This window comes from Halichoeres trimaculatus, unplaced genomic scaffold (genome assembly GCF_033239565.1).
Source record: "Halichoeres trimaculatus isolate MK-OKI-2021-1 unplaced genomic scaffold, fHalTri1.1 fHalTri1_scaffold_22, whole genome shotgun sequence".
NCBI classification, from domain to species: domain Eukaryota; kingdom Metazoa; phylum Chordata; class Actinopteri; order Labriformes; family Labridae; genus Halichoeres; species Halichoeres trimaculatus.
Genome location: NW_027437200.1, coordinates 15,672,289 through 15,695,428, shown reverse-complemented (window position 1 = coordinate 15,695,428; position 23,140 = coordinate 15,672,289). Strand labels below are relative to the sequence as shown.

Sequence of the window (23,140 nt, the reverse complement as noted above, 5' to 3'; positions counted from 1 at the left end):
TATCAATCTGCATGGAGGCATCCTCCTTTTTCCCCAGAGGGGCTGAGGAGGGAAAGGGGAGTGCTTTGATTTAAACGGCAGCATTTATCACACCTGCTTCAGCCTCCTAAAGGACAAGCAGGCCAAAAGAGGAGAAGGGGGAGAGAAAGAGGGAGAACCAGCATTAACATGTGTGGCCTGTCGATAGAAAGTGCGAACTGGAACTGTGACTGCCATGGCGATGACATTGCTAATACTTGCTCGTACCATTTTGGCTAATTTGGATTAGTTATGTTACATTCCTGGGGTGTTAAACGGAGGCTCTCGTTGCTGAATTCTGATTACAGCTCATGGCCGGGGCTCAGTTTGTGAAGTGTGTCAAGGCTCATAAAAGTTAAAATTGTTCCCTGAGCTCTAACCTTCCTTCATGCTTGGTTTTGCAGCGTAGTTTGTGTTAGACCATTAAGTTTACAAATGTTCTCACGGAACAATAAATCAGCTTCCTCACATGTCCTCCTATAGCTGCTTTCTCCTATACTGTGGCCACACACACACAGCCATAAAGATTTCATAAGGCACAGCAGTCATACTGTATGCTCCCAATTATCTCTAAATGTGGATATTATACGACTCATATTCACCTCCTGAATTCCAATGTCTCAGTTTTCCATTTTGCTTTTCTGCCTTTCGGTCGAAGCAGCTCAACCGCTTCCTGAAATGGCCATTGTAACAATAACATCAGCCACGATAATGATAATAGAGTAGAAGAAAATGCTTGCATTGCGACAAACACCATCTCGCCGTGACAGCGTCGTCCATCTTCATAATGTCCCTGCTACCCACCCCCCCACTCACCCACCCACCCACGGCAGTCAGGGTGGGTACAACAGGACAGCAAACAGGAGGCTGGCTGAAAGCCGAACACAAACCCAAACATATTGAAATCAGGTGTTAGCAGTCAAACATGAGGTGTGTGTTGTTAGTTATCCTAAAATGACACCTCATTTTAAACAACAAGCACACACAAACACACACACAGGGTGCGTATTGTAAACAGCGCATTGATCAGCCTCTCACCAGCATGTCACCCTCTTTTCCCACAAGCCTTAGCTTTGTTGACATGTTTCTTTACATCACAACTGAAGTGTGTGTGCCTATGGTGCTGGTGATGTACTTGGGCTTACAACTGTTCCCATAGATCACCAGACCCAGACTAGAATCTGAGATCACTTCCCTCTTTTTAATGAAGGCAATTAGAGAAATCTTTAAGCCATACTTTCTGTAAAAGTCTTTTTTCCTCTTTGGTACATGCTATTTCCAGCTTCCTTGTACTCTACACTGAGTAGAAGTTAAAGAACAGCATGTTAGCAGTTCAGACAGTAACCTTTTACTCTATTTAAATATAGGAGTAAGACTTTTTAAAAAAGAGGGGGGAAAGAAATGATGATGAGATTCTCATTTTTGTTTCTTTAGTTTGGCAGCTGATCCAAACTTAGCTTTACTTTTTTAATGATTAAGCTTAAAAGCAGAGTTAAACAGTTAGCCTATATCTCTCCCCAAAATACAAAAGTCTTCAAAGATCGTTTCACAATCTTCTATACTTTAGTTCATATAAAGATGAAGTCTAACCATTTGGATGTACACAAGCAAAGTTTGGAAGTAAAACAATCGCTACTTTTCCATTACACCATTTTTTGCAAAATAAAAGTGATATTTTTTGCAGTTTTGATTAAGTACAGCTGTGCCCTGTCGGTGTTTCCTTTACACAACTTTAGTGACAAAATGTACCTTCATTACTGACAGTTGAAAACGCAAACATCTGCATTAAACACATAACTAACAGCAGTGTTGTTACAATATAAACGCCAGAGTTCATATGAGTGGCACTGGACACCTACAAGGAGGTGGGGGAGGTGCGTTGTTGTGGCGTGACATGTTTTTGTGAAAAAGGTGTTTCCATTGCACTTTCGAAATAAACTTAAAGATTGACACTTCTGAAAAATCACCTCATGAGAGTTTAAAGACTTTTTATCAAAATTTGATCATAATTATTTATTGTGATATGTAGGTTTTGCTCGATTCTAGGTGTAATGGAAATGCAACTAATGACTAAGTTAGCTTAGCATCTATGTGATCCTCAAGTTAAAGTCAGTAGAAATAGTTAGCCTAGAATATCCTGCAATGCAAATGTCTCCCAGTATATATAATTCCATATAAGAGGAAGTCTTGACAGCGACTTCTTATTTTAAGCTAAGCTTAGCTGGCCAACATTTCTGGTTTTACAGAAATGTACATGTTGTTATTTTACTTAGTGCAGTGACTTCCTGTTCCAAAATCAGGCCCAACCAGCAAATATCATTTATTGGCCGGACGAACTTTGAGTTTTTGAGCTAAGTGAGGCTAGGCTAGACATCATTTTTTGTTTTTGAAAGACTAACGTGTCTCTTTTTTAAATTTTGCTTATAATTTTCTGTAATTAGCGCTAAATTGGTGTTTAAGCTAAGCTAGACCAGCCAACTTTTTCTGTTCTTAAAAAGACTGTTCATTTTGGTCATACTGAACAAACTATTGTTTTAAAGCCAAGATTAGCTACCTAGCTTATACTTCAAAAAAAAAAAAATCAGAATAAGTTTAAGTTTTATGTCATGCTAGCCATATCTTTTATTAGTTTTTTAAGTATTTGTTGGAAACAATAACTTCTTTTTTATAAGTTAGCCTTTGTTAGAAATAAATGAATACATTTATTAAAAAAAAAAAAGGTGCAACACGTTTTGGTTTCAAAAATCATCTTGAGCTTTATTTCTTGTTTTCCAAAAGTTCCAAGTTTACATATGATAGTAATATACTCTAGTTTGACAAACACCTATATAAAAAAAATTTCTAGCTAGAATCAGGGATTTGTTATTTCTCAAGCTAAGGTAAGCTAGCTATCCCTTTGCCCTATCTGTAACTTAAAAAAAAAAGCTATCTTTTGAATCAGTCATTTTCATTCCAGTTGTTGTACTGAACACAATTTACATTTAGCTCATTTCCACACTGAAAATCCCACCAAAAGAACTTTTTTATTTTTAATTGAAGTTCAACTTAAGTTTCTTTAAGCAATGTACTTAGAAAGTGGTACATAATAGCACAGTGTTGAGAGCACAGAACAAGGCAAAGTGTAGTTGTAAACTCTCTTTGTCAGAAACTGTGAGTGTGCATTCAGCTGCAAACAGGAAGCAGCCTCAGACTGAAGTGACATAATCAAAACAACCAACAACAGCAGCAGTTTTCCAGTTAGCGGTGAGAACCCAGGGCGTAACCTCAATTAAATCACTGTAAAATGACTCTAATGGTTTGAATACATGCAAAACAACTGTTTACTATCAGTCTGGATCAGTTTTTCCAACTCAGGTCTCCAGAAAGTACTTAGTTAACATGAATCTACGGTAATTAGCTGAGCTGTAGCGCCCGAGCTCTTACAACCTTTCACCATGAGTGGAAGCGCATTTAAAATATTGATGTGACCCCTCTCAGAGTTCGCTGTGGATAAACGGGTGGAAATGGTTCCAGATGGGATGATATAAAGCTTGGATTCAGGACACTTTGATTGACTAAACCAAAGATTTAGTCAAATTGCTGGATTTAAGATGTGAAAACAAAGGTTGCAGTTGATATCTGGCATATTTTTCTAACATTTTGAAAGTGCTGATTTTGATGACTGCCATAGTTTTAAACAAAGAAAGCAACACGTTAGTTGATATCAACCGAAAAAAAAGTGGAATGAAACTTTGTCTTTCTAATAATATAATGTGAGGGGTTCTAAAGTGGAAGGCACCACATCATTATAGAATAGAATGGAATGGAATAGAACATACTTTATTCATCCCCAGGGAAAATTCAGAGGTCACAGCCGCAATCAAGAAAACAAAAGTAAGACTGTATAGGAAGTTTGAAAAGGTCCATAACAAAATAGATAAAAACAGCTTGTCCATCATTCTCCAGATCAGCCAGCCTCCACCTCCACAGGGTCCAGGACTGAGCTTCTTCAGCAGTTTGTTCAGTCTCTGTCTCCTGTCTCCTGTCTGCTCACAGCAGGTCAAGCTCCTCCAATGTGGCATTGGTGTCTGGTGTTAGCTCTGTTAGCCGTGTCTACTACTTTGCCTTTTGGAATTCCCTCTGTTGCTGGGCTAGCACGGCTAGCTTGTCCCTCTTATTGGAGATAGATCTCATGTTCCCAATAACGATGGATGGAAGGACAGGTCGATGTTATCACTTCTAAGCTCTCCCCTGAGTATCAGCACGTTCTTCTTCTCACTTTGTGGGGAAACATCAGGCCTTGCACCAGTTAGCATTGACATGCATGACATGTATGTACATGTCATCATAAAGGCCAGATATGTAAATAGAAAATTTAAATCAAACATTAATTTATCAGCTTACAAATGATTCCCATCATGTGAAACTGCACAAAACTGTAGTTCCTGAAGTTTCCACTTGGGATTTGCTTTAAAAGCTAAGGAATCCCCAACAGTGCACATATTTAAATGATCATTTTAAAGCGGAGCATTTCATTTTGGTCCCTATACCTTGCTTCCTGTATTTCAGTTTCATCTGTTTTTATTTTCTTTTGGCTAAGCGTTAGATCCAAACATTATAAAAACCAGGCATAGAACCAGGTGTGGCTGATTTTTCACTAAAGGGTAGGCGCCTGACGCCTCTTCAAAAGCAAACAGCTGATTTCACTGAGCAGTTGTTGTTGCTGTCTTTGTTTTATACAGTCTATGGACAAAAGCTGCATCATAACAATGACAGCCTGTCCTCACTGAGATGAAGCATATTTTCTTCCAGACAGACGAGGTGAGCGCGATTGAAATGCAGCTGTGGGGGAGGGAGGGAGGGAGGCAGGGAGGGAGGGATCACTTGAAGGGTCGCCAGATGAGTTTTTGTTTTATGACCCCAGGGAAATCATGTGGCCTCGCGGTCTGGGTCGCGGGGTCGGCGTGTGCCGCCCTCCAAAGTTCAAGGAGCTGGCCTTTTTATTGTGCTGGGGTCAAACCGCTCTGCTCTCAGCATCACGGAGGGCACACGAGGAGAGGCAGAAGGGGAAAAAAAGGCAGCGCTGAAATTGCACAGGGCCCCAGTGAGCAGCCTTCAACCTTGGAAATAGTCTTTGTTTGACAGGCCAGGCTTGGAATACGCCCAACATGCAAAGCTCAGAACAGGACAGACAAAACAAGAATAATAATAGCTCATAGACTGTGAGGGTGGATATGAAAAAAGACCATAAAGGAGGAGAGAAGATTTTCACCACTCTGGTTATGACTCAGATTGTGCACCTTTTAAAACAAGAAGATACAAGAAGGGAAGGTTATAAATGTTCTGTATATGATTATCATGACTAAAGAAAGCACATTGGCTGTACATGTAGGCAGTCATAGTGTTTCTGTGTGACAGAGTCAAGGGAAAAGAGGCAAAAAGGGTACTGTGAAACAAAAAAAAGGCCATTAGTGTTGTCAGTTACTCCTGCAGGTTCATATCGCTCAGTATTCAAACCCACAGGTCTCCCTTGAACTGCTTTATTGAACAGTAGATTTTCAAACAGAAAAATAGTGCAGAACTGAGGTAGCCTAGCAACATTGAAACCACACTGAATGACTGCGTGCGCCCGCTGCAAGGAGAAGGAGCCAGGCAGCTGAAATGACAGCGCAGAGCAACCCCAGAGAGAGTGGGATGTGCTGGCCACTGTGGAAAATACAAATAGGTCGTGTGCTGCTGTAGACATACGCCTGCTGTTTACAGATCTGCCTCTTTTCAGCGCGGTACACACCTAGCGCAACAACACTCTCTCCTCACACCTGCTGCCAAGCTCACTTTGAAACCAGTGACCCTATATTGTTCTCAAAAACCGATCTCCAAAATGTAACAGAAAGAAAATCCCCCTGTGTGGAGAGGAAGAGGCGCAGCCATGTGGATGCCTCCAGGCTGTCAGAGTCCTCTGAGGGGCCCGAGCTTGAGTGATCCAGCTGAGCAGATTTATTGGCGCACATCCAGAGAAGGAGAGACTGTCTTGTCTGTGGCCATGGTAATATGGAAATATGTTCATTAGATCAATAAGAATCATTTTCTCATGAGGGCTGCTGAGAATTCCCCTCGTCTTTTTAAAGTAGTAAAAGGAAAGAAGTTCAGATTGAAAATATCTTCTCCGAAGATTAATCACTGCTCACTTACAGTTTCTCTGCAGCCTGTATAAATAGTAGAGAAGAAGTGTAGCTAATTATCTCAATAGGTGGCCATTTCGTTGCAAAGCAATCACGAGAGAGCTTTAAGATTATCAGAAAGTCCTTAAACACAAGCAGGCTAGGAATGAGAACAAATAAATTGATCTGAAGCTGGAAATGACACTTCAACACCTCTTAAGACAATCAGCGCACTCACAGGAGGCAGATAACAACATAGTTTCCTTATACGTTAGCATTTGGTTATACTTTTTCTAGCCTTCACTAAATCTGCTCCAAAAGGACCAGGAACAGAAGAACTCATTAGCATGCTTGCTAATGCTAAATTGAGCCAAACATGTTTGTTAACCAACTGCACTGGGTGACACCAACGCCATCCATTTACTGATTCACATATTTGAACTCCAGGAGTAAGTGGTTGATTTATTTTTTTTTAAACTTATAAAAGATAAACAACGATAGCTCCCTGAAAGCTGATCAAGTTTTTGTTTTATGGAAGAAAATTTTATCAAAACAATTGGAAGACATTTCATCCTTAGCTGACCTGAATCTCTGGCTTCTTAGACATCGCCAAGCAAACAGCCGGGAGAAATAAACAAACACAGTCAAACCTAACCTTATGATAACTTGGTTTTAACAACACAAATAACTTCAATTTTTCAGTTTCTTTAAGCAGATGCTTTTGTCAAAAGCGACGTACAACACAAGCGCAAAATGATGCAACTCATTTTCATATTGCCTAAGGTTAGCAAATTTTAACTTACCTTCACTGTTGTAATAAAATCTGTGGATGATTATGCTATAATACTTTTTTATTCAAATCCAAAATCTCTCAAAGTTCCAAGGACCTTTTGTTTTTTAACTCACTTTCGGCTGCTATCCGCTCCTACATGATTTGCACTGCATTATATTGATTGTTAGCTAGCTCATCGGTTACTGTGACATGTCATACAGGTGGGGCCCGATCCACATGTCACTCTTGGTTCCAGAAAAGCTCATTCCTCTATCTGTAAAACTGGTTAAACTTGTACATTTAATGTATTTTTGAAGATTAATACACCTGTGGTGTCCCTCAAGGGTCTGTACTTGGTCCATTGTTCTTCACATTATACATTTAAGGCCAGTACACAAAAGCTGTTCACAAAAAGGCAAGAACCCCTGCATTTCCACTGCTTCTGTACCTTTAAACTGCAATAAATGGACATAGTGGGATGTCACCCATCAGTGTTTGATAAACATTTTTAAGCCTATTATTAACAGTGACTAAGTCAGCCACACTCTTACTTGGGAAAAATTCATAGATTAAATATATATTCACAAATAAGAGTTGTGAACAAATTCATACCTGTGCTGTGTGTTGATAAATAAGCTTTTCAGACTTTAATTGTTTTTCATCTGGGCTATAAACATGTTTGTTTCTGCTGTTAGAATCTACTTTTTTGGTTTGATCTGATGTGGTTTTTGGTGTTTCTGCCGTTAGCTTCAAGTGGAATTCGAATAACCGCAGTTTTTATGCTTCTGAATAGTAGCTTTCTTTTTTTAAAGTTATTTTTGGGGCTTTTAATGTCTTTAACCGGAGAGTATAGGACAGTGGATTCAAACCCAGGCCACCTGTTCAAGGGGGAACCTCATGGGGCACGACCTAGACCACTAGCTTTCATATTTTTAGGCCAGACGTCACGTATTCAACCAAAGTCAGGTTGAGTCAGCATGTCAACATGGCAACCATTGACGGCAGAGTTCAAAATTATGCTTCAGAAACAAATGGGTGACATTATGCAATGAATACATGAATAATCCAATAGGTCTTATGCAGCTATTTCAAAGAAACTCGCAACATATTCTCTGTACTTATTTCAAGCACAATATTGATATTTGTTTTTGTCATTATGACTTTCCTTTAAATTAACAAAGATCAACAACATTTTTTTTATCAGCCACATACACTGTCTCAGCCAGTCCACAGAAATATGAAATACTGCTAGTGCTCTTAATCCATTTTATACATTATTTTCCTGACATGCCTGAATTATTAATCAAATCATCACATAGAAACATTATATTTTCACACGTATATCTTTTAAGTTATGGCTATGTTTGCCGTTTTGCAGACACCTCTTCTTTTTTGATTATCCAAAACAAAACAAAAAAAGTGTTTTTTATTTAATTATTTTTGTGTTATCCAAGCTGTAATGATTTAACCCTCACTGTGGTGACAGTTCCCCCACGAGTGCATAATTATACATTTAAGTGTTCTACTTAATGTGCTCGTTTTCAAGCTGTCCAGGTCATTCGCTGAAGTGCCATTAGCAGAGAGGGGCCCTCTTTACTTGGAAACATGGCAGCAGTTTAGTGCCTGTCACAGTTGTACAGTGGTGAAACCAGGCAAAGAAATTCATTTATATAACACCCTCGTGTTTGAGAATGTATGGCCTATATATTAGTGGTGGTAATGTGTTTGTTGAACAGTCACAGCCCACACTTAATCCAGCAATCAGTGTGAGAGGGTAACGACTCTTGTGTCTGAGGAGAGGGTTAAAGTGGTAAGAAGTGGAGGGATGGAGTGTAGGGGGGTGGGTGTTGACACTGTGAACCCCTGATGGCCTTTCTGCTGGGTTGCCATGGCAACATCCCGCCCAGCTGTTAATGAGGCACGAGTGAGCTGTTAAAGAATACTGATTTGGGTTTGACATGAGCCCTGATTCATGTCTGTCAGGAGATGTTGGTGAAATATACACCCTGAGTTACATCTACAGGTGCAACTTAGAAAATAAAAACGACCCTGTGGTCTGTTTACACAGACACAAATTGCGCCATGGATGTTACTCTGTGATTTAAGGTAATTATTTGGGTCAGTTATACAAAAAACAGGCCTTGGGAGCTGCTACTGGACACAAAAACACCCATTTTGCTGTCTGACCCACCGGAGATTTATTTATATCCCCTCATCTGCTTTTATCTGTAATGACATATATTTGATTTTTCCCACTGTGAAGATAAATAAATACTCTTTGTGTGTAACTAGGTTGAGTGAGCATGTGCCCTTCACATGTTTCTGTGTGAATGAATTATTTATTAAGGTGCAGGGCATGGCGCGTGGTAGAAAGGTGAGAGGAGCGTCTCTGCCTGGCACAGTAATGAGTGTCTGGGCTCTCTGATTGGTGACCTTACACAAGAGGCAGAGGTGAGCAAAGCTTGGCAGCGCTCAGCAGTGAGAAAAAGGGGAGAGGGAGAGAGATTTGGGGGCATTTATTCTTCAGCTGATCCAAATTAGCCAGCGGCCTCCAAATCACTCTCTGTACCTGCCGGTGCAGCTCGGCGTCTCGTGCTGTAAATGATTAGCGCATTAACAGCATAGTGAGGAGACTAACTTGCTGGCCCAGACCCCTTGTTAAAGCAGAGAAAAGCACGGCTGTGAGGGATAATTCTCTGCGGCGGCGGCTAATGAGTGGATGCTACAGTGAGAAGGTGACGGTAATAAGCGCAGACTTTACACCATCTTAGCACGGGTTAGGGCTCAGAGTGAGGAGCTGGTTGTTAGAGGAGTATTTAAAGGTAATCTAAAGCTGAGCTGACACATGAGGGTGTTGACAGTTTCTCTGAATGGAGTGTTCTTGAAGGGCCTGGACATCTCCTCATCGAAACTGAAGGGATGAGTTGCTGTAACAGAGTGTCATTTAAAAATTTTTACCAAACCTAACTGTGAGTTGTTGATACCTCCATTTTTCTCTATTTTGTCTTTTGGTGACTCAATTGTGTTACCCAATGTCCTAATCCAGTGACTGCAGTATTTGAGACATGTTTTCTGATAGCTGAGCTGAATAAAAAGAAAACATTTATCTGGACCAAAGAAGACCAAAAAAGACCAAAGGTCAGCAGCTTTTCCTGACGTATTCATTAACTATGGAAGTAACATATGGATGCTCTATTTGTTTACCATTTCTTCTAGTGATTTCTGTGAAAATCAGAGTGGTCAAAAATACATGTTCCATCATTACAGACTTATGAAATAAGACCTCACTCGCCCCTCAATCGTCTCATTATACCAGATGATAGCTGGTCAGTTTTCTGCAGTGTAATGTTCTGCAAAAACATCAGCAAACTCTGCTTCTCCTTAAAGAACATGGGGCAGGGGGTGGTATGGGGGAAATATGTCAGGATTGTTTTTAATACAGTATTGTATTTTATTAGTATTGTTTCAAAAGCTATTTTGACCTGTTGACAATTTTTGCCTCCCCCTCCCTTCTGTTTCATGTGGGGTGATAGCGAAAAGAGCTAATCAGACCTAAACTATCATGATTATTCAACATGATTATTTTGCCTTCGGTGGCATGTTTCTGAAGCCTGCCTCTAGTGGAATTTTAAAGAACTGCAGTTTCAGCATAGGACTTATATTTTTAGATTTAAATTTTGCTAATTGGAGACACACGGAGAACATGAAAAGTTCTTACAGAAGGCACCTGGCCACTAGGGGTGTGAGAAAAAAACTGAAAATCAATATTCCGTAATTTTTTGTTCGACATTATCAGAATCGGGATTCTTTGTCAAGATTTTTTTTTCTTCATTTCAGACTTTGTTTGTTTAACTGGATAGGAAAAAAGTTACCACTTTTCTCCACCAGAGGGTGAAATGTGAAATGACTCACATGATGTGCATTTTATGGGAAAATATGGCCCCTGATATAGTCTGTAGACATTATCATTATCATTTAGCTTTTTCACATGGTCTGGTGTTAAAAAAGCAAACTAAAATTTTCAAAAATCATAAATATCAAAGGATCGCAATTTAAATTGAATCAGCCCCTGAAAGCAAAATATTACAGAATCGAATCGTGAGAATACTACCTTGATGGAAAATCTCTGCTACTGCAATAGCACCACCCTTTGGGAATGAATGGTTTTGTCTTTTATTTACATACTTAATTTTGTTTCCAATTTTACACACATGATCTCACTCCCACTCTGGACTTATCTCCACATGTATCACAGTAATAGAACAGCACCACTCAGTGTTGCCAACTTAGCAATTTTGTCGCTATTTTCAGTGACTTTCTGGACCACCCAGCGACAAAATTAGAGAAAAGCGACTAGCGACAAATTTAGCTCTTTTTGGTGGTCGGCGGCTCCAAGATCATGGGAGAAAAGTTTAAAAAAAAGCACTGTTTTCTCTCTTTCCCCGTTCATGCATGGCCAGCTGTACACTACAGGCACTAGGACGGCTCAGTTGACAGGTAGGCAGCTGCAGGCTGAGTCCCCCACCCCCGCTGTACTGCGTAGGGACAGAGTAGCCTCCCCCCCAAATCTGGCAACTTCTAGCAACTTTTGGGCAGGGCTATAGCTACTTCCGATGCTGAGGAGTTGGCAACACACTGGCACCACCTAGTGGGGACAAGTCATATTTACTACAATTAAAATTACCCATGTAAGCTTGCTGCCAGGACCACACCCCATCCATACGAATGGCTTTTGGCTGAGCCAGATTTTGCTGCACATGTGGCAGCGAGGACATGAGGGCCCGCCTACTAGCAGCTTTAATTATTATTATTATTATTAGAAGTTATCCATGTCAGCTCGAAAAACCGATGTTGTGTATTCCTTTCAATGTATGCAAACCTGTTGCTACCACGTATAATGGTATGCAGCTGGCCTCTGCTTGAGGAGCAGACTTAATGACGCTTTAGCACAGTTAAAGTCAGCTTTCTAATGTGTACAAACACAGAGAGAGCTTGGAAGGCACACAAACAAATTAATATTTTGTTTTCTTGGGGAAACCACAGACGTTCTAAACGGGGCCAGCGCTGTGTTCTTGTTTTCTCTGTGGTTATGTTCGTCCATTTCTCTCCAGAGTCGGCCCAGGGTCTCAAAACACACAAACATCCGCAGACACAACATCAGTGCAGCTCTGGCCCAGATTCCTTTTCTCCTCTCTCAGCTTTCTGCGGGCTGTTAAAACACCAGAGTGGAGTTGTCTAAATGATAATTGCCTCTGAAAGGTTGATTCGTGGCTGTATCACAGGAGGGGAACTCTCCTCTCAGTGTTGCGCGAGATTAGCTGTGGATCTCCCGGATTAATCGCTCAAGGCATGTGGATTATCGCCATGAGGAAGTTTAAAACACAATCAGTGGTGACCGCATGATTTTAGGGAAATAAGAGGAGCTTATAACAGCTCAGAGGAAGAAAGGAGGCTAATCAGCCTTTTTAATGCTAATTATTCCTAATGAGGATCAGATTATAAAAAAAAAAAATCAGTGAAACAATTTAAGTTTTCTAAGACCAACAAATCTTAAACTTTTCACTGGAATTCTTTAACACTTTGTTTAGTCTTGCAGCAACTTCTTCTGTTTTTTTTCTATTTTTCTTGTCTTTTTTTCTGGAAGTTGGGCTGTAATTAAATCATAACTCCATCTGCTTTTCTGTGTCAATAGAAATCACACCTTAGTGACTCAGAGCGAAAATGAAATGAGATTGCCTCCCTAATGTGAGGCATGTCGGAGTTCTCAGAAACCCACTATCTCACCCACAATGCAAGGCAAATGTATAGATAATAGGTTTAGGCTGGCTAGATATGCTGCGATTACAGGTTTATCTGAGATGGAAGGTGTGTTTTATGGTATTAGATGAAACCAGACAGGGAGTGAATCATTCACCTGTGAATACGATTCCCCAGGTTTCAGGCCCTTAAAAGGAGCAGTGCTCAATATCTGCCGTCATTAATCTTTAAAAGGAAGTCTGCTTTTGTGGGCTCTCTCTCTTGTCTCCATGAGGTCGGGGATGGATATTCTGCAAAAGCAAAGATGCAGTTTACTCTCTGCCGTCGATGTTAATCTGCTTATGTTACTTAATTCATTCCTACCTTTTTGTCCTGAGAGGCAGAAATGGGTCTGTTTTCCTTGTTGTGCTCCTAGAATTTGTGTTTAAAAAGCAGTGGTTGCTGCGAAAGAGGAGTGGGATAATTGAAGGGGTCTGGTCCTGCTGCTTTAAGTGCAAGGAAGCGTCATGGCTGATGCCCAGAGCCAAACTCTGATGAATTGGGTGAGAAAATGAAGTTGTCATCGAGCTAGAGGGTTTATTTTGTATATTTGGGCTTTTTCTGTCTGGGTCAGGCTTCCATAACGGTGTGATCGTGCAGCGTGGCGCCATGATCATACAATAAAGGCTCATTGGCCCTCATTTATCAATCTTGCATGGGAATTGGTGCAGATCTGGGTGTAAAAATCTGGATTGTTTCTCGGCGCTGTCCTACTGGTTGTGGCTGCCTGTTACTGCAGCTCTCTCTTCCTTGTCCGTTTCTTGTAATTTTTTCATCTCCTTTTTGTCATTTTTGCATTTGGAGTGAATCATTACTTTTTAATGTATTTTGTAAATACTTTGTTGGTTGAGATCCTACATGTAACCATGGCTGCATTGTTTACATGTGAAATCAGCTGTTAGCAGCCTGTAGAATGTTAATGCTAACTGGTGCAAGGCCGGATGTTTCCCCACAAGGTGAGGAGGAGGAGGTGAGGACGACGTGCTGGTTCTCAGGTGTGAGCTAAGAAGTGACGACATCGACCTGTCCTTCCATCCATCGTTATTGGGAATTTAAGATCTGTCTTGAATAAGATTGACGAGCTAGCTGTGCTAACCCAGCAACAGAGGGAATACCAGAAGGCAGAGTAGCATCATGCTATTCACAAACATGGCTAACGGAGCTAACATCAGACACCAACGCCACATTGGAAGAACTTCACCTGCTGTGAGCAGACAGGATCCAGGAGACAGAACTGGACAATGATCGACAAGCTGTCATTATCTATTTTCTTATGGAACTTTTTGCACTTTCTATAAACTTTCTTACTTATGTTTTCTTATCTGCTGCTGTGACTCTTCCTGAATTTTCCCTCGGGATAAATACAGTATTTTCTATTCTATTCTATCCTATACTATTCTATTCTAAAAAAGAGCTTACGGCAACGTTTACGTGTGATTTTTAAAACATGCGTACCAGGGCCAATCACAGAGTACGCTCCTATCCATATCTTATTCAACCATCTAAATATTAAACGAACAATATCACTTTTTCTGTCTGAAAATGTTTTGCGCTCATATGATCGAATAATTCTCCTCCACAGACTGATTTCTCTCACTGCACCGCGCTGCCTGCTGACACAAACTCAGACCTGTCATGGGATTTGAGCCCAATGCCCACGTTCAGATTGATCAAAGCTGATCTGTGTGTGAATAGGAGCGTGTGCCCATTTTTCGGTCGTACGCATGCTTGATAAATGAGGTCCATTGTGACTTGTGTGTCCTACATGACGGCTGTTGCTGCCTCCTTTGGGCTTGGGTTGCAGATCGAGAGAAAAAGAGTAGAATTATTCGTGTGAAGCCATGGGAGGCCCAAGCAGATAAGGTGGAGCGGAGGTGATGCGCATGGGATCTCCACATGGTCAACCAACTGCCAGCAGACCCATAGCACTGTCACTCTCTCCGCTTGACACGTCTGCAGCCCCTGACAGCAATCCATTTGAGGGCCTCCTGGTACTAAGAGAGTGCTAAAACCCAATCAAACAGGCTGGAAGGAAAAAGGCGAGACGCTGGGGCCCTGCCGGCTTCCACTTGTGCGAGCAATTCACCTGCGAACGACCCGTCCAGGCATCTTAAATAAGCCATGCACACCACGGATGGAAGAGAAGCCACACTGAGAGACCTGTGGACAGGCGGGTGTCAGTGGAAGCTGGAGAGTGCTTTTTGAGAGGAGTCCATGTTTGCTCTCATCAAGGTCAAACCAGAACCAAACGACAGAAATATGGAAAGAAATTCTGAATTTATAGACTGAGGCAGGTATTTGAGATGGACGAGAAAAAAAATGTTTTTCTATCTCCAGGATCCCTGCTCTGTTCAAACTGTAGAGTCAGTTTTAGACATTTGAATGGAGACTGAAGTGTGTTCTCTGAGTCTTAACCTCCATGGTTGATAAAAGAAGTCACAGTGGAATTCCTTGAGTCCACTTGAGGCTGGCTCCAAAAGCCAAGAACAGCCTGATAGACCTTATATTGGAATGTCCATGCACCTGAAAACATTACAGCCTGAGGCAGTTGATCTTTAGAGGAGGAGCTTTTTTTGTTGCTGTTAAAGACTAAGGGTTGGCAACAGTTGTGCACTAGAGACTAGAGGCATGGCTTGCGACTGTTTTGGGTTTGTTAGGCTTTGATTTAAAGACACCTCTTCAGAGTCAGATGGAGTCAACATTTCGAATATTGCATCTGCTAACTTTGAGATTTGTATCCACTCTTCAGAAACCAATTAGCAACATTCATTTGTTAAACACTTTTGCTCACTTATCGGGCTGATCCATCCACCAATGGGTGTCCCACTTTTCCCTTTTAGTGGAGGGATGAAGTAGGACTTGGTGATATATCAATATTTTAATTATACCATTTTATTTTTTCTTTTGTCCCTTTCTCTGTGTCCATAACTCACTCAGTAACACAGCATCTCTGCTCCACCTCCCTAACTCTGTGACGCGACAAATACCCCTCCTCCTCCGCTCACCTTGCGACAACACGAGACGGATTCAACCTCCAAAGAAAAGTTTGGTAGTCAAAGATAAATGATGGCTCAGTAATTTGAAGAGGATTTAGGTTCAGTGTGTCAGATGACCAGATTTAAAAAAAAAACAGCACAAAAACATGACACTACTTTCCCGTTGGTTGAAAGTGCATTACCTCAGCCAGTCATAAAATTATATGGTTGCTAGAGGAGAGGAGAAGTTTTAGGAGTTACAGCGTGCGGGAAAGTGAGTTTTGATCTTGATGTCCATATCTGCTTAAACACACCGTCAGACATGTCTTTTTGCCAACACACCACCTACTGTAATTCTGAAATTATTTGGAATCTGCAAATTTATAGAGATGCAACAACAAAGCGATAAACTGCAGTCTCCTCTCTCCTTGTTCCTCCGCGGCACCAGAAGTAGTTTCTTTCTATTGAAGGAAGCGATAATTGTGCTCGGAGGAGAGAGGAGGGAGAAAACTGATCAGAGTGGTGAGGAAGTCTTTTCACTGACAGACACGCCCCCATATGGAATATCACTCTCTGATTGGATGCTGCAGCAGCTCAGACTTCTCAACATGAAACTTCACAAACACAACAGAGTTTAATGAGAGAGAAAAAATGAGCTGAAAACAGTCGCTGAGGATCGTTCAGAAACAGGAAATAAAAGTGTGATTAAAAAGTGTTTGTTGTGAGTTTAAAGCACAAAATACTGAACAGAATCAGAGGAGAGGATGTCCCATTGCTCTGAAAACAAATCTCCTCAATTCCTCTCTGCTCTCTTCATTTCCTCGCGTCTCTCCATCATCTCTGGTGGGAGGGACTAAGACGCAAAGGGAGGAAGGAAGGAGCTTTGAGATGCACCCATTGAGACTCATGAAAGCAAAGAAAGCTCCTTTTACAGAAGCAGCAATTAAAAGGTAGTGGAGATGAAGCGAAGGGTGAGGTATGATTTCATTTCCTTTTGCCTTTTGAGCGGAGACGTGATGTTTGGTGTGGATTCGTTGTCAGTCCCTGTTTAACTGGCACTCCAAACTACCAAGCTATGGTGTTTTTTATCAACCCTTTTAGCTGCTAGATAGGAATCCCTGACAAAAAGGAAAGTAGTTTGGTTTTTAATTATCAAATGAGAGTACAAAAAGGTTAATTCCAAAACCAATCTAACCACAAAAGCACTATTATAGATAGCTTTTGTTATACTAACAGCACTGCTCAAAGAACAGCGTTGCTTCAACCCGCTGTGGGGAGGTCACTGCGCAGACATTGATCGAGTGCTGTGTACTTGTTTTGTTTGGCATGAGTGAGAAAAGCTCTCAGACAGATTAAAAGAACAATTCACTGAATTTACAGCATTTTGTGGGGTTTTTTTCCTCTGCAGTGATTAACAGAACATTTACAAGCCAGCAAAGATTGATAGAATTACTTGTTAAGTCTTCTGGGTATTTAGCATTTCAGACAGAAAATAGTTGCTAGCCTGTGTAGGGCAAGAGATCAAAGCAATTTAGTCCAATCTTCAATCAACCATGCAGCAAATGCGGAGAAGATTTCCCCCTCTAACAGGATTACAATGTTTTTACAAAAATCAATACTTACCAGCAGCACGACAGCACTCCAAGCCACCTCAAAGGAGATGCTGAAGTTCAACAAAAGATCACAGGAAGTTTGCTGGTGAGAGCGTGATCAAATGGCATCTGTCAGTACTGCGAGCAGCGTTGGAGCGGCTCCACCGGCACCCTGGTTTGCTTTGCTTCTCCAAATGTTTGGTGAGAATGTAATTAGCTCGCACCGGGCAGGCGCAACCTCATTTGCTTTGCTGGCCTTGAGATTTTCTCTTCTCCCTCCCCTGTGTGTTATTGCACACAGAATTAACTCAGACAAAATGGTAATTAATATATCCCCTCCATTGTTGAAGAGGAGAGGGGACACAATCCAAAAGAGGGCGCTGCCAGAGCAGCCATCTTGCCAGGAGGAAGTGTTTTTTTTTTTCAACCAGCCAACCTTGTGCTGTTGAAAATTTTTTTTTTCCTTTGTTAAATTTGTTTCAAATATTTAGGTTAGAAAATGGCTGATTCATTTAAATAGGACCAAAAACTTTGTTTTAAAAGTACTTTCTCAAATTAAGTGCTTATGCGTTACATTAATGCCCTCTGAACTTTAAAAATGCACAGCTCCAGTTGCACCTTGTACCCTCTGTTTTTCATTATAATTATGATTATTATGTGTTTCTGTGAATAATCCTATTTTTTATTATATTTTAATTTAATTTATTATTATTATTATTATTATTATTATTATTATTATTATTATCTATTTGTTTTATTTATTTATATTTATAATTTTTTGTTTTGAATATATGTATATCTTGTGTCTTCACTTTTTTTATATTCTATCTTGCATTTTTATTATTTTCTTGTTAAAAAGCTCTATGCACAGATTGCAGAAGCTGTACAAAGTGACAGTGGACAGTGTTATGATGGCAGAGACTGAATAAATTCGGTGTTTGCTGGATTTGCCTAAAGTTTCTGTTAATGCTATACAGAGAATCTTCCAGTTATTGAGTACAACTCTATGTAGCAAGTCGTATAAAGGCTTTAAAATGTAGTGTTTTTATTTGTTTGGAGCTTTGCAGCTAATTTGCTAACAGTAGCTAGCCTAAGCTAGAAGACTTATTGTTTTTAAACTTGAGAGCTTCAGGTCAGTCATACTTTAAAGTAAGTGTAATCATGTGTATGTACCTCTCACTTCATATGTTTGTACTTTTATGAAAGCATAAGGTAAAAACAGGGCTACAAGAGATCTCCCCAAGAGCCCACTGATACATAAATCTCTTACAAGATGTATGCTAGCAGGTAGCATACATCCATAAAGCTTCGTTTTTTCAGCAATATAGCATTTTCATGAATAAACACACAAACAGGTGTAATAGTCTTGCATAAGAGAGTCAACTTTAATCCATTCAACATGTTATGTAGCTCTTAATCTACCAGAAATGATATAGAGCACTTGGCGCTAGCTAGATGCTAACGTACATCGGGAATTCTATTAATATGCTAGCAGATATACATTGATGAAACTTTTTCCAGCAGAATATCAACTTTCATCACCGAACATACAAGCAAGTGTAATAGTCTCGCACAAGAGTCATTTTTAATACATTCAACATGTTATGTAGCTCTTAATCTACCAGAAACAATATAGACCACTCGGCGCTAGCTAGATGCTAGATGCTAATGTACTTTGGGAATTCTATCAGAATGCTAGTGGTTAGCATACATTAATGAAACTTTTTCCAGCAAAATATCAACTATCATCACTGAACACAACAACAAATGTATTTCTTCAAACCACAGCAGTGGTTTGGAGATGGCTGAAAGAGCTGTCATCCCGTCTTGAAAAGGATACCCATGTACGGTCACACGTAACCTCCTTTAGGGCGTAAAAAATCAGGCCACAATTAAAAACATGAACATAACTATTAATATGCAAACTTACTTGGAAATGAAAATTGATTCTGATTCTGATCAACCAGCTGCTGTTTTTGTTTTGATCATTTCAGGAAGTGGGGGATGTGGGCTGGAGCTCCAAAGGACCAGTACAGTCAGATGGTGTATGAGAATGGAGAACCATGCTGGCAAGGAGGTTCCCGCAGCACTACTGTAAGTACTACATGTGTTCCACTAACACACACACAAACAAACTCACACACTCCCAGTGATAGGAGCATATGAGCGCACAAAGAGGCAGGCATAAATAAACTAATAGACAGACAGATGAACAAATGGTACGAGCACACCGACAGCCTGTCAAATACACAGATGGATACACGGAGCAGTAAAGGAAGTTCCTCCCTAAATAAAAGATGGGATACAGATCCTGTTTGGATTTTAATTTGTTACGACAATTGTGGACATTTTAGAGCTGAAGAGTTAAATTCTCCCGTAAACGCTCTCAAAACAAAACCCTTTTCCTTTGGTAAAACACGTCTCCTGTGCTGTTGAGCACTTAAGATGTCAGTCAACGTTACGAAACAACAGCCTGCTTTTAACTCCCTCTGTTCTGAATAGACAACAGGTGAGGTGGTTTACACTGGCTTGGGAACTAAAGTCATTACAGAAATAAAATTAATTCTAATTAGTCATTGGTTTTCTCTTCCTATTAGGAACAAGGGATGTTTTGTGATTTTGGTAAATTTTTGTTTTTTCTAAGTTAAAGGGCATCTTGCAAGCTAAAGACAAATGTTAAGAAATTGATAGAAAATGACTTAAAAACAATGTCCTGAAAGAAATTCCTAAATTAATAAACCACAGGGTCTCCTGGAGACAATGAAGCTAACGAAAGCCAGTGGACTTGATGCCCTGTTTAGCTAGTATTTCTGCATCCAGCAGCTTGGATAGCTAATCCCAATAATCTTAATAAATGGTGAAATTGAATAATACTTTGTTAGAAACACAATAAACACGCCCCAAAATGCCCAATCTCACTCATCACAACCTTTTATTTACATCAGGTGAAAGTGGAGTGAGGGAATGTGAGTCCCTTTTGTTACGTCAAATGGCGCGATGTTGAAAAAAGAGCGATCTAAACAGCTTTACCAAAAACAGACACTTTTTCCTCTTAATTTCTGGCATTTTTGTTGAATAACATATAAAATCAATGTCTGACTTATTCTACTCCATTATTAGACGTTAGGTGTTAATTTACAAAAAAAAACAAAAACAGTGAATGGAGCTGACTCGCGTTCCCCCATTGGTTCAGCAGCTCTCCCTTCTTTCACCAGCTTTCGAAGGTCCTTCTACATTTTTCTGCTTAGTTTTCACGATTAAAAATGTAGCATGTTTAATCATCTTATTTGCTTTGCCTCTTTAAATCAAAGGCCATTAAATGTTGTTCACTAATGTATGTGCTCATGCTGTCCTGGGGATCCCTTTGAAAAAGACTCAATTCACTCCCTTTGATAAGACCCCCTCACCATGCTCAGTTGGCATCATTGAAGTCTCATCAGAAGTAGAAACTCTTTATACGTGGTATTGATAAAAAATCTTCCTGTGCTAAATACTCACTGGCCATTTATGTGCCCTATCCTTAAATTGTAGGACAGTAAGGCCCTCCTTACACAAACGTTTCATCTAAAAATGCTAAAAGCATTTAAAAAAAACTGTGTTTACACAGAAACACTGATGGACTAAAAACGTTGTAGTAAGCATGCCAGGCCTGTAGGTGGTGCTATAACTGTCTTGTCCAGAAGCCGCTTTTGGGAGATCTCCACAGAAGTAGAGTTGAGCCAATCATCTGGTGTATTGGTGAATACTAAGTGCAAAAGTGGAGCAACAGATGCACATTTTGTTAAAGGACAGTCAGCAGATACAGTAGATTGAGCAGCACAAGCACAACATGGTAGTTTGCGACAATCGGTACTGTTGTCCTGTTGTACACGCTTGCGGAGTGTGATATCAGCGTTTCCATTAAAAACGCCGGCGTACTGTTTACACGGCAACGGTGTAGTGTTCTCTGAAATAGCGTCTCAGAAAAATCCCATTTTCAAAAGTTTGCATTTTAGGTCGGCTAAAACGCTGTTTCTGTGTAAACTCAAGGCTGAAACGCAACAAAACTTTTGCGTTTCACCCTAAAACTGTTGTCGTGTAAACGGCCCCTTAGAGTTGTGAATATGTTGGAAACTAACACAGCCTGCTAAAGAGCTTGTGGTGAAACATGAACTAGGCTGTGATAAAAGGAATCTACAAATTAAGGGAGTCTTGAGAAAAATCTGCCAATGTTGTGTGGGGAAAAAGGTTTTGTCCACAAGACATGAACATACGAAGGTTTGTATGTATATATAAATTTTACATACATGTTGACATAAATTCTTTCACTCCCTCATTCATACGTACATTCATGCAGACACAACCATACAAGCATAATTTAACACTTATTTGTGTACATGCATACAAACCCTACACAAATGTAAACATACATAAAAGCATACATTCAAACATACATACACGAACAGTTTCCACAAATAAAATCCGCAATGGAATATTTCTTAGGTATACAAATGAAATATGTTTTGGTAATGTGTGTCATATTGTTGATCAAGGGTAGTGGTGGCAAACACTTGGAGGTGGCCTCTTACAATTATGAAACACTGTACATGCATGCAAACACATGTAGACATACATTCTTTTTCTGCACTAAGACAAAAGCTCTATTTTTGCACCACCTTAACTCACTCTCTGTGTGCTTTTACAGGTCATACTGACATGTGGAACAGAGACAGCGTTGCGATCAGCAAAAGAGCCCAGCAAATGCCAGTACATCATGGACTTCCAGACCCCAGTGGCCTGTCAGCCAGTGCTCAAGCAGCGTGGCGTGCACAGTGAACTATAACCCACAGTCTGTAAAGGGCCATTTACCAGATGATCACCACAATTAGTATACTGTTACTCTAATAAATGTAAATACTTGAAGGTTATATTCATGATGTCATTAAAATAGTGAAAGCTTCAAAAAGGATTTATTTCTCAGCAATATTGAAATTAAAGCATTTACTCTATGTAGAAGACATGAAAATAAAAACATCACAAAACCCTGAAAGATGTTGAGTCTTTGAGTAATAGAGAAGTATTAAGACCTTTGATTAGCTGATTTGAATCAAGCCTCATGATTGGCTGATTTGAATCCAAACCTCTGATCAGTCCATTTGAATTTGGCACTCTGATTCACTGATTGAAATTGGGCCTCCCAAGGATAGGTTGACATGGAGATAAAGGTACTTTTGAAGGGTTACTTACTAATGCATGATGGGATTGGCTTTGAAATTTTGAAAAAAAAAAAAAAAAAGTTGTGGGGGTTGGCTCTTATGATTTTTTTCCCAGAACTTCAAAAACACAGAACAAAATTTGGCCCTAGGGCTTGATTAAAAAAAAAAAAAAAATCACACTGGATAACATTTGCTTCGATAAGGGACATTTTTTTCTTTCTTTTTTTCTTCTCAGGGTTATAGAAAAAGATCAAAATTGGTTTTAGCTTTTGGGCTTGATCAAGAATGCTTTTTCTTATAACTCTGAATGGATTAAGCTTCAATAGGGGAAAAATATTTCAGAGAATTTACTCAAAAATGGAAAGTCAAAGTCATGGCATGCCCTGAGGTTTTTTGTTTTTATTGTAGTTGTTTTTTTTTCTCAGAATTTTGAAAAACCAGAAACAAAAGTTCTAGCTCTATGGCTTGATTCAAAATACATTATTTTCACACTGGATGAGATTGGCTTTGCCTCGGGACAAATATTTTAGAGAATTTTACCCAAAAATGGGAAAAAAGCAAAAAAACAACAACAACAAAGAAAACAGGGGTCTTTGGCTTGATTCGGACGACAGTTTTTCCATTACAACAGATAGAATGAACTAATATTTCA

General features: G+C 40.0%; 1 protein-coding gene across 1 annotated transcript in view; it reads left to right on the top strand.

Annotated features, from left to right (window-relative positions):
* Positions 1-22,793, top strand: part of LOC141784569 (glucosidase 2 subunit beta-like) — a 185,557-nt gene extending 162,764 nt beyond the window's left edge. The window contains exons 14-15 of the mRNA XM_074662419.1: positions 19,288-19,387; positions 21,978-22,793. Coding sequence (XP_074518520.1) covers positions 19,288-19,387; positions 21,978-22,115 — 238 coding nt within the window. The 3' untranslated portion in view covers positions 22,116-22,793. The remainder of the gene's footprint in view (positions 1-19,287; positions 19,388-21,977) is intronic.
* Positions 22,794-23,140: the final 347 nt, after the last annotated feature.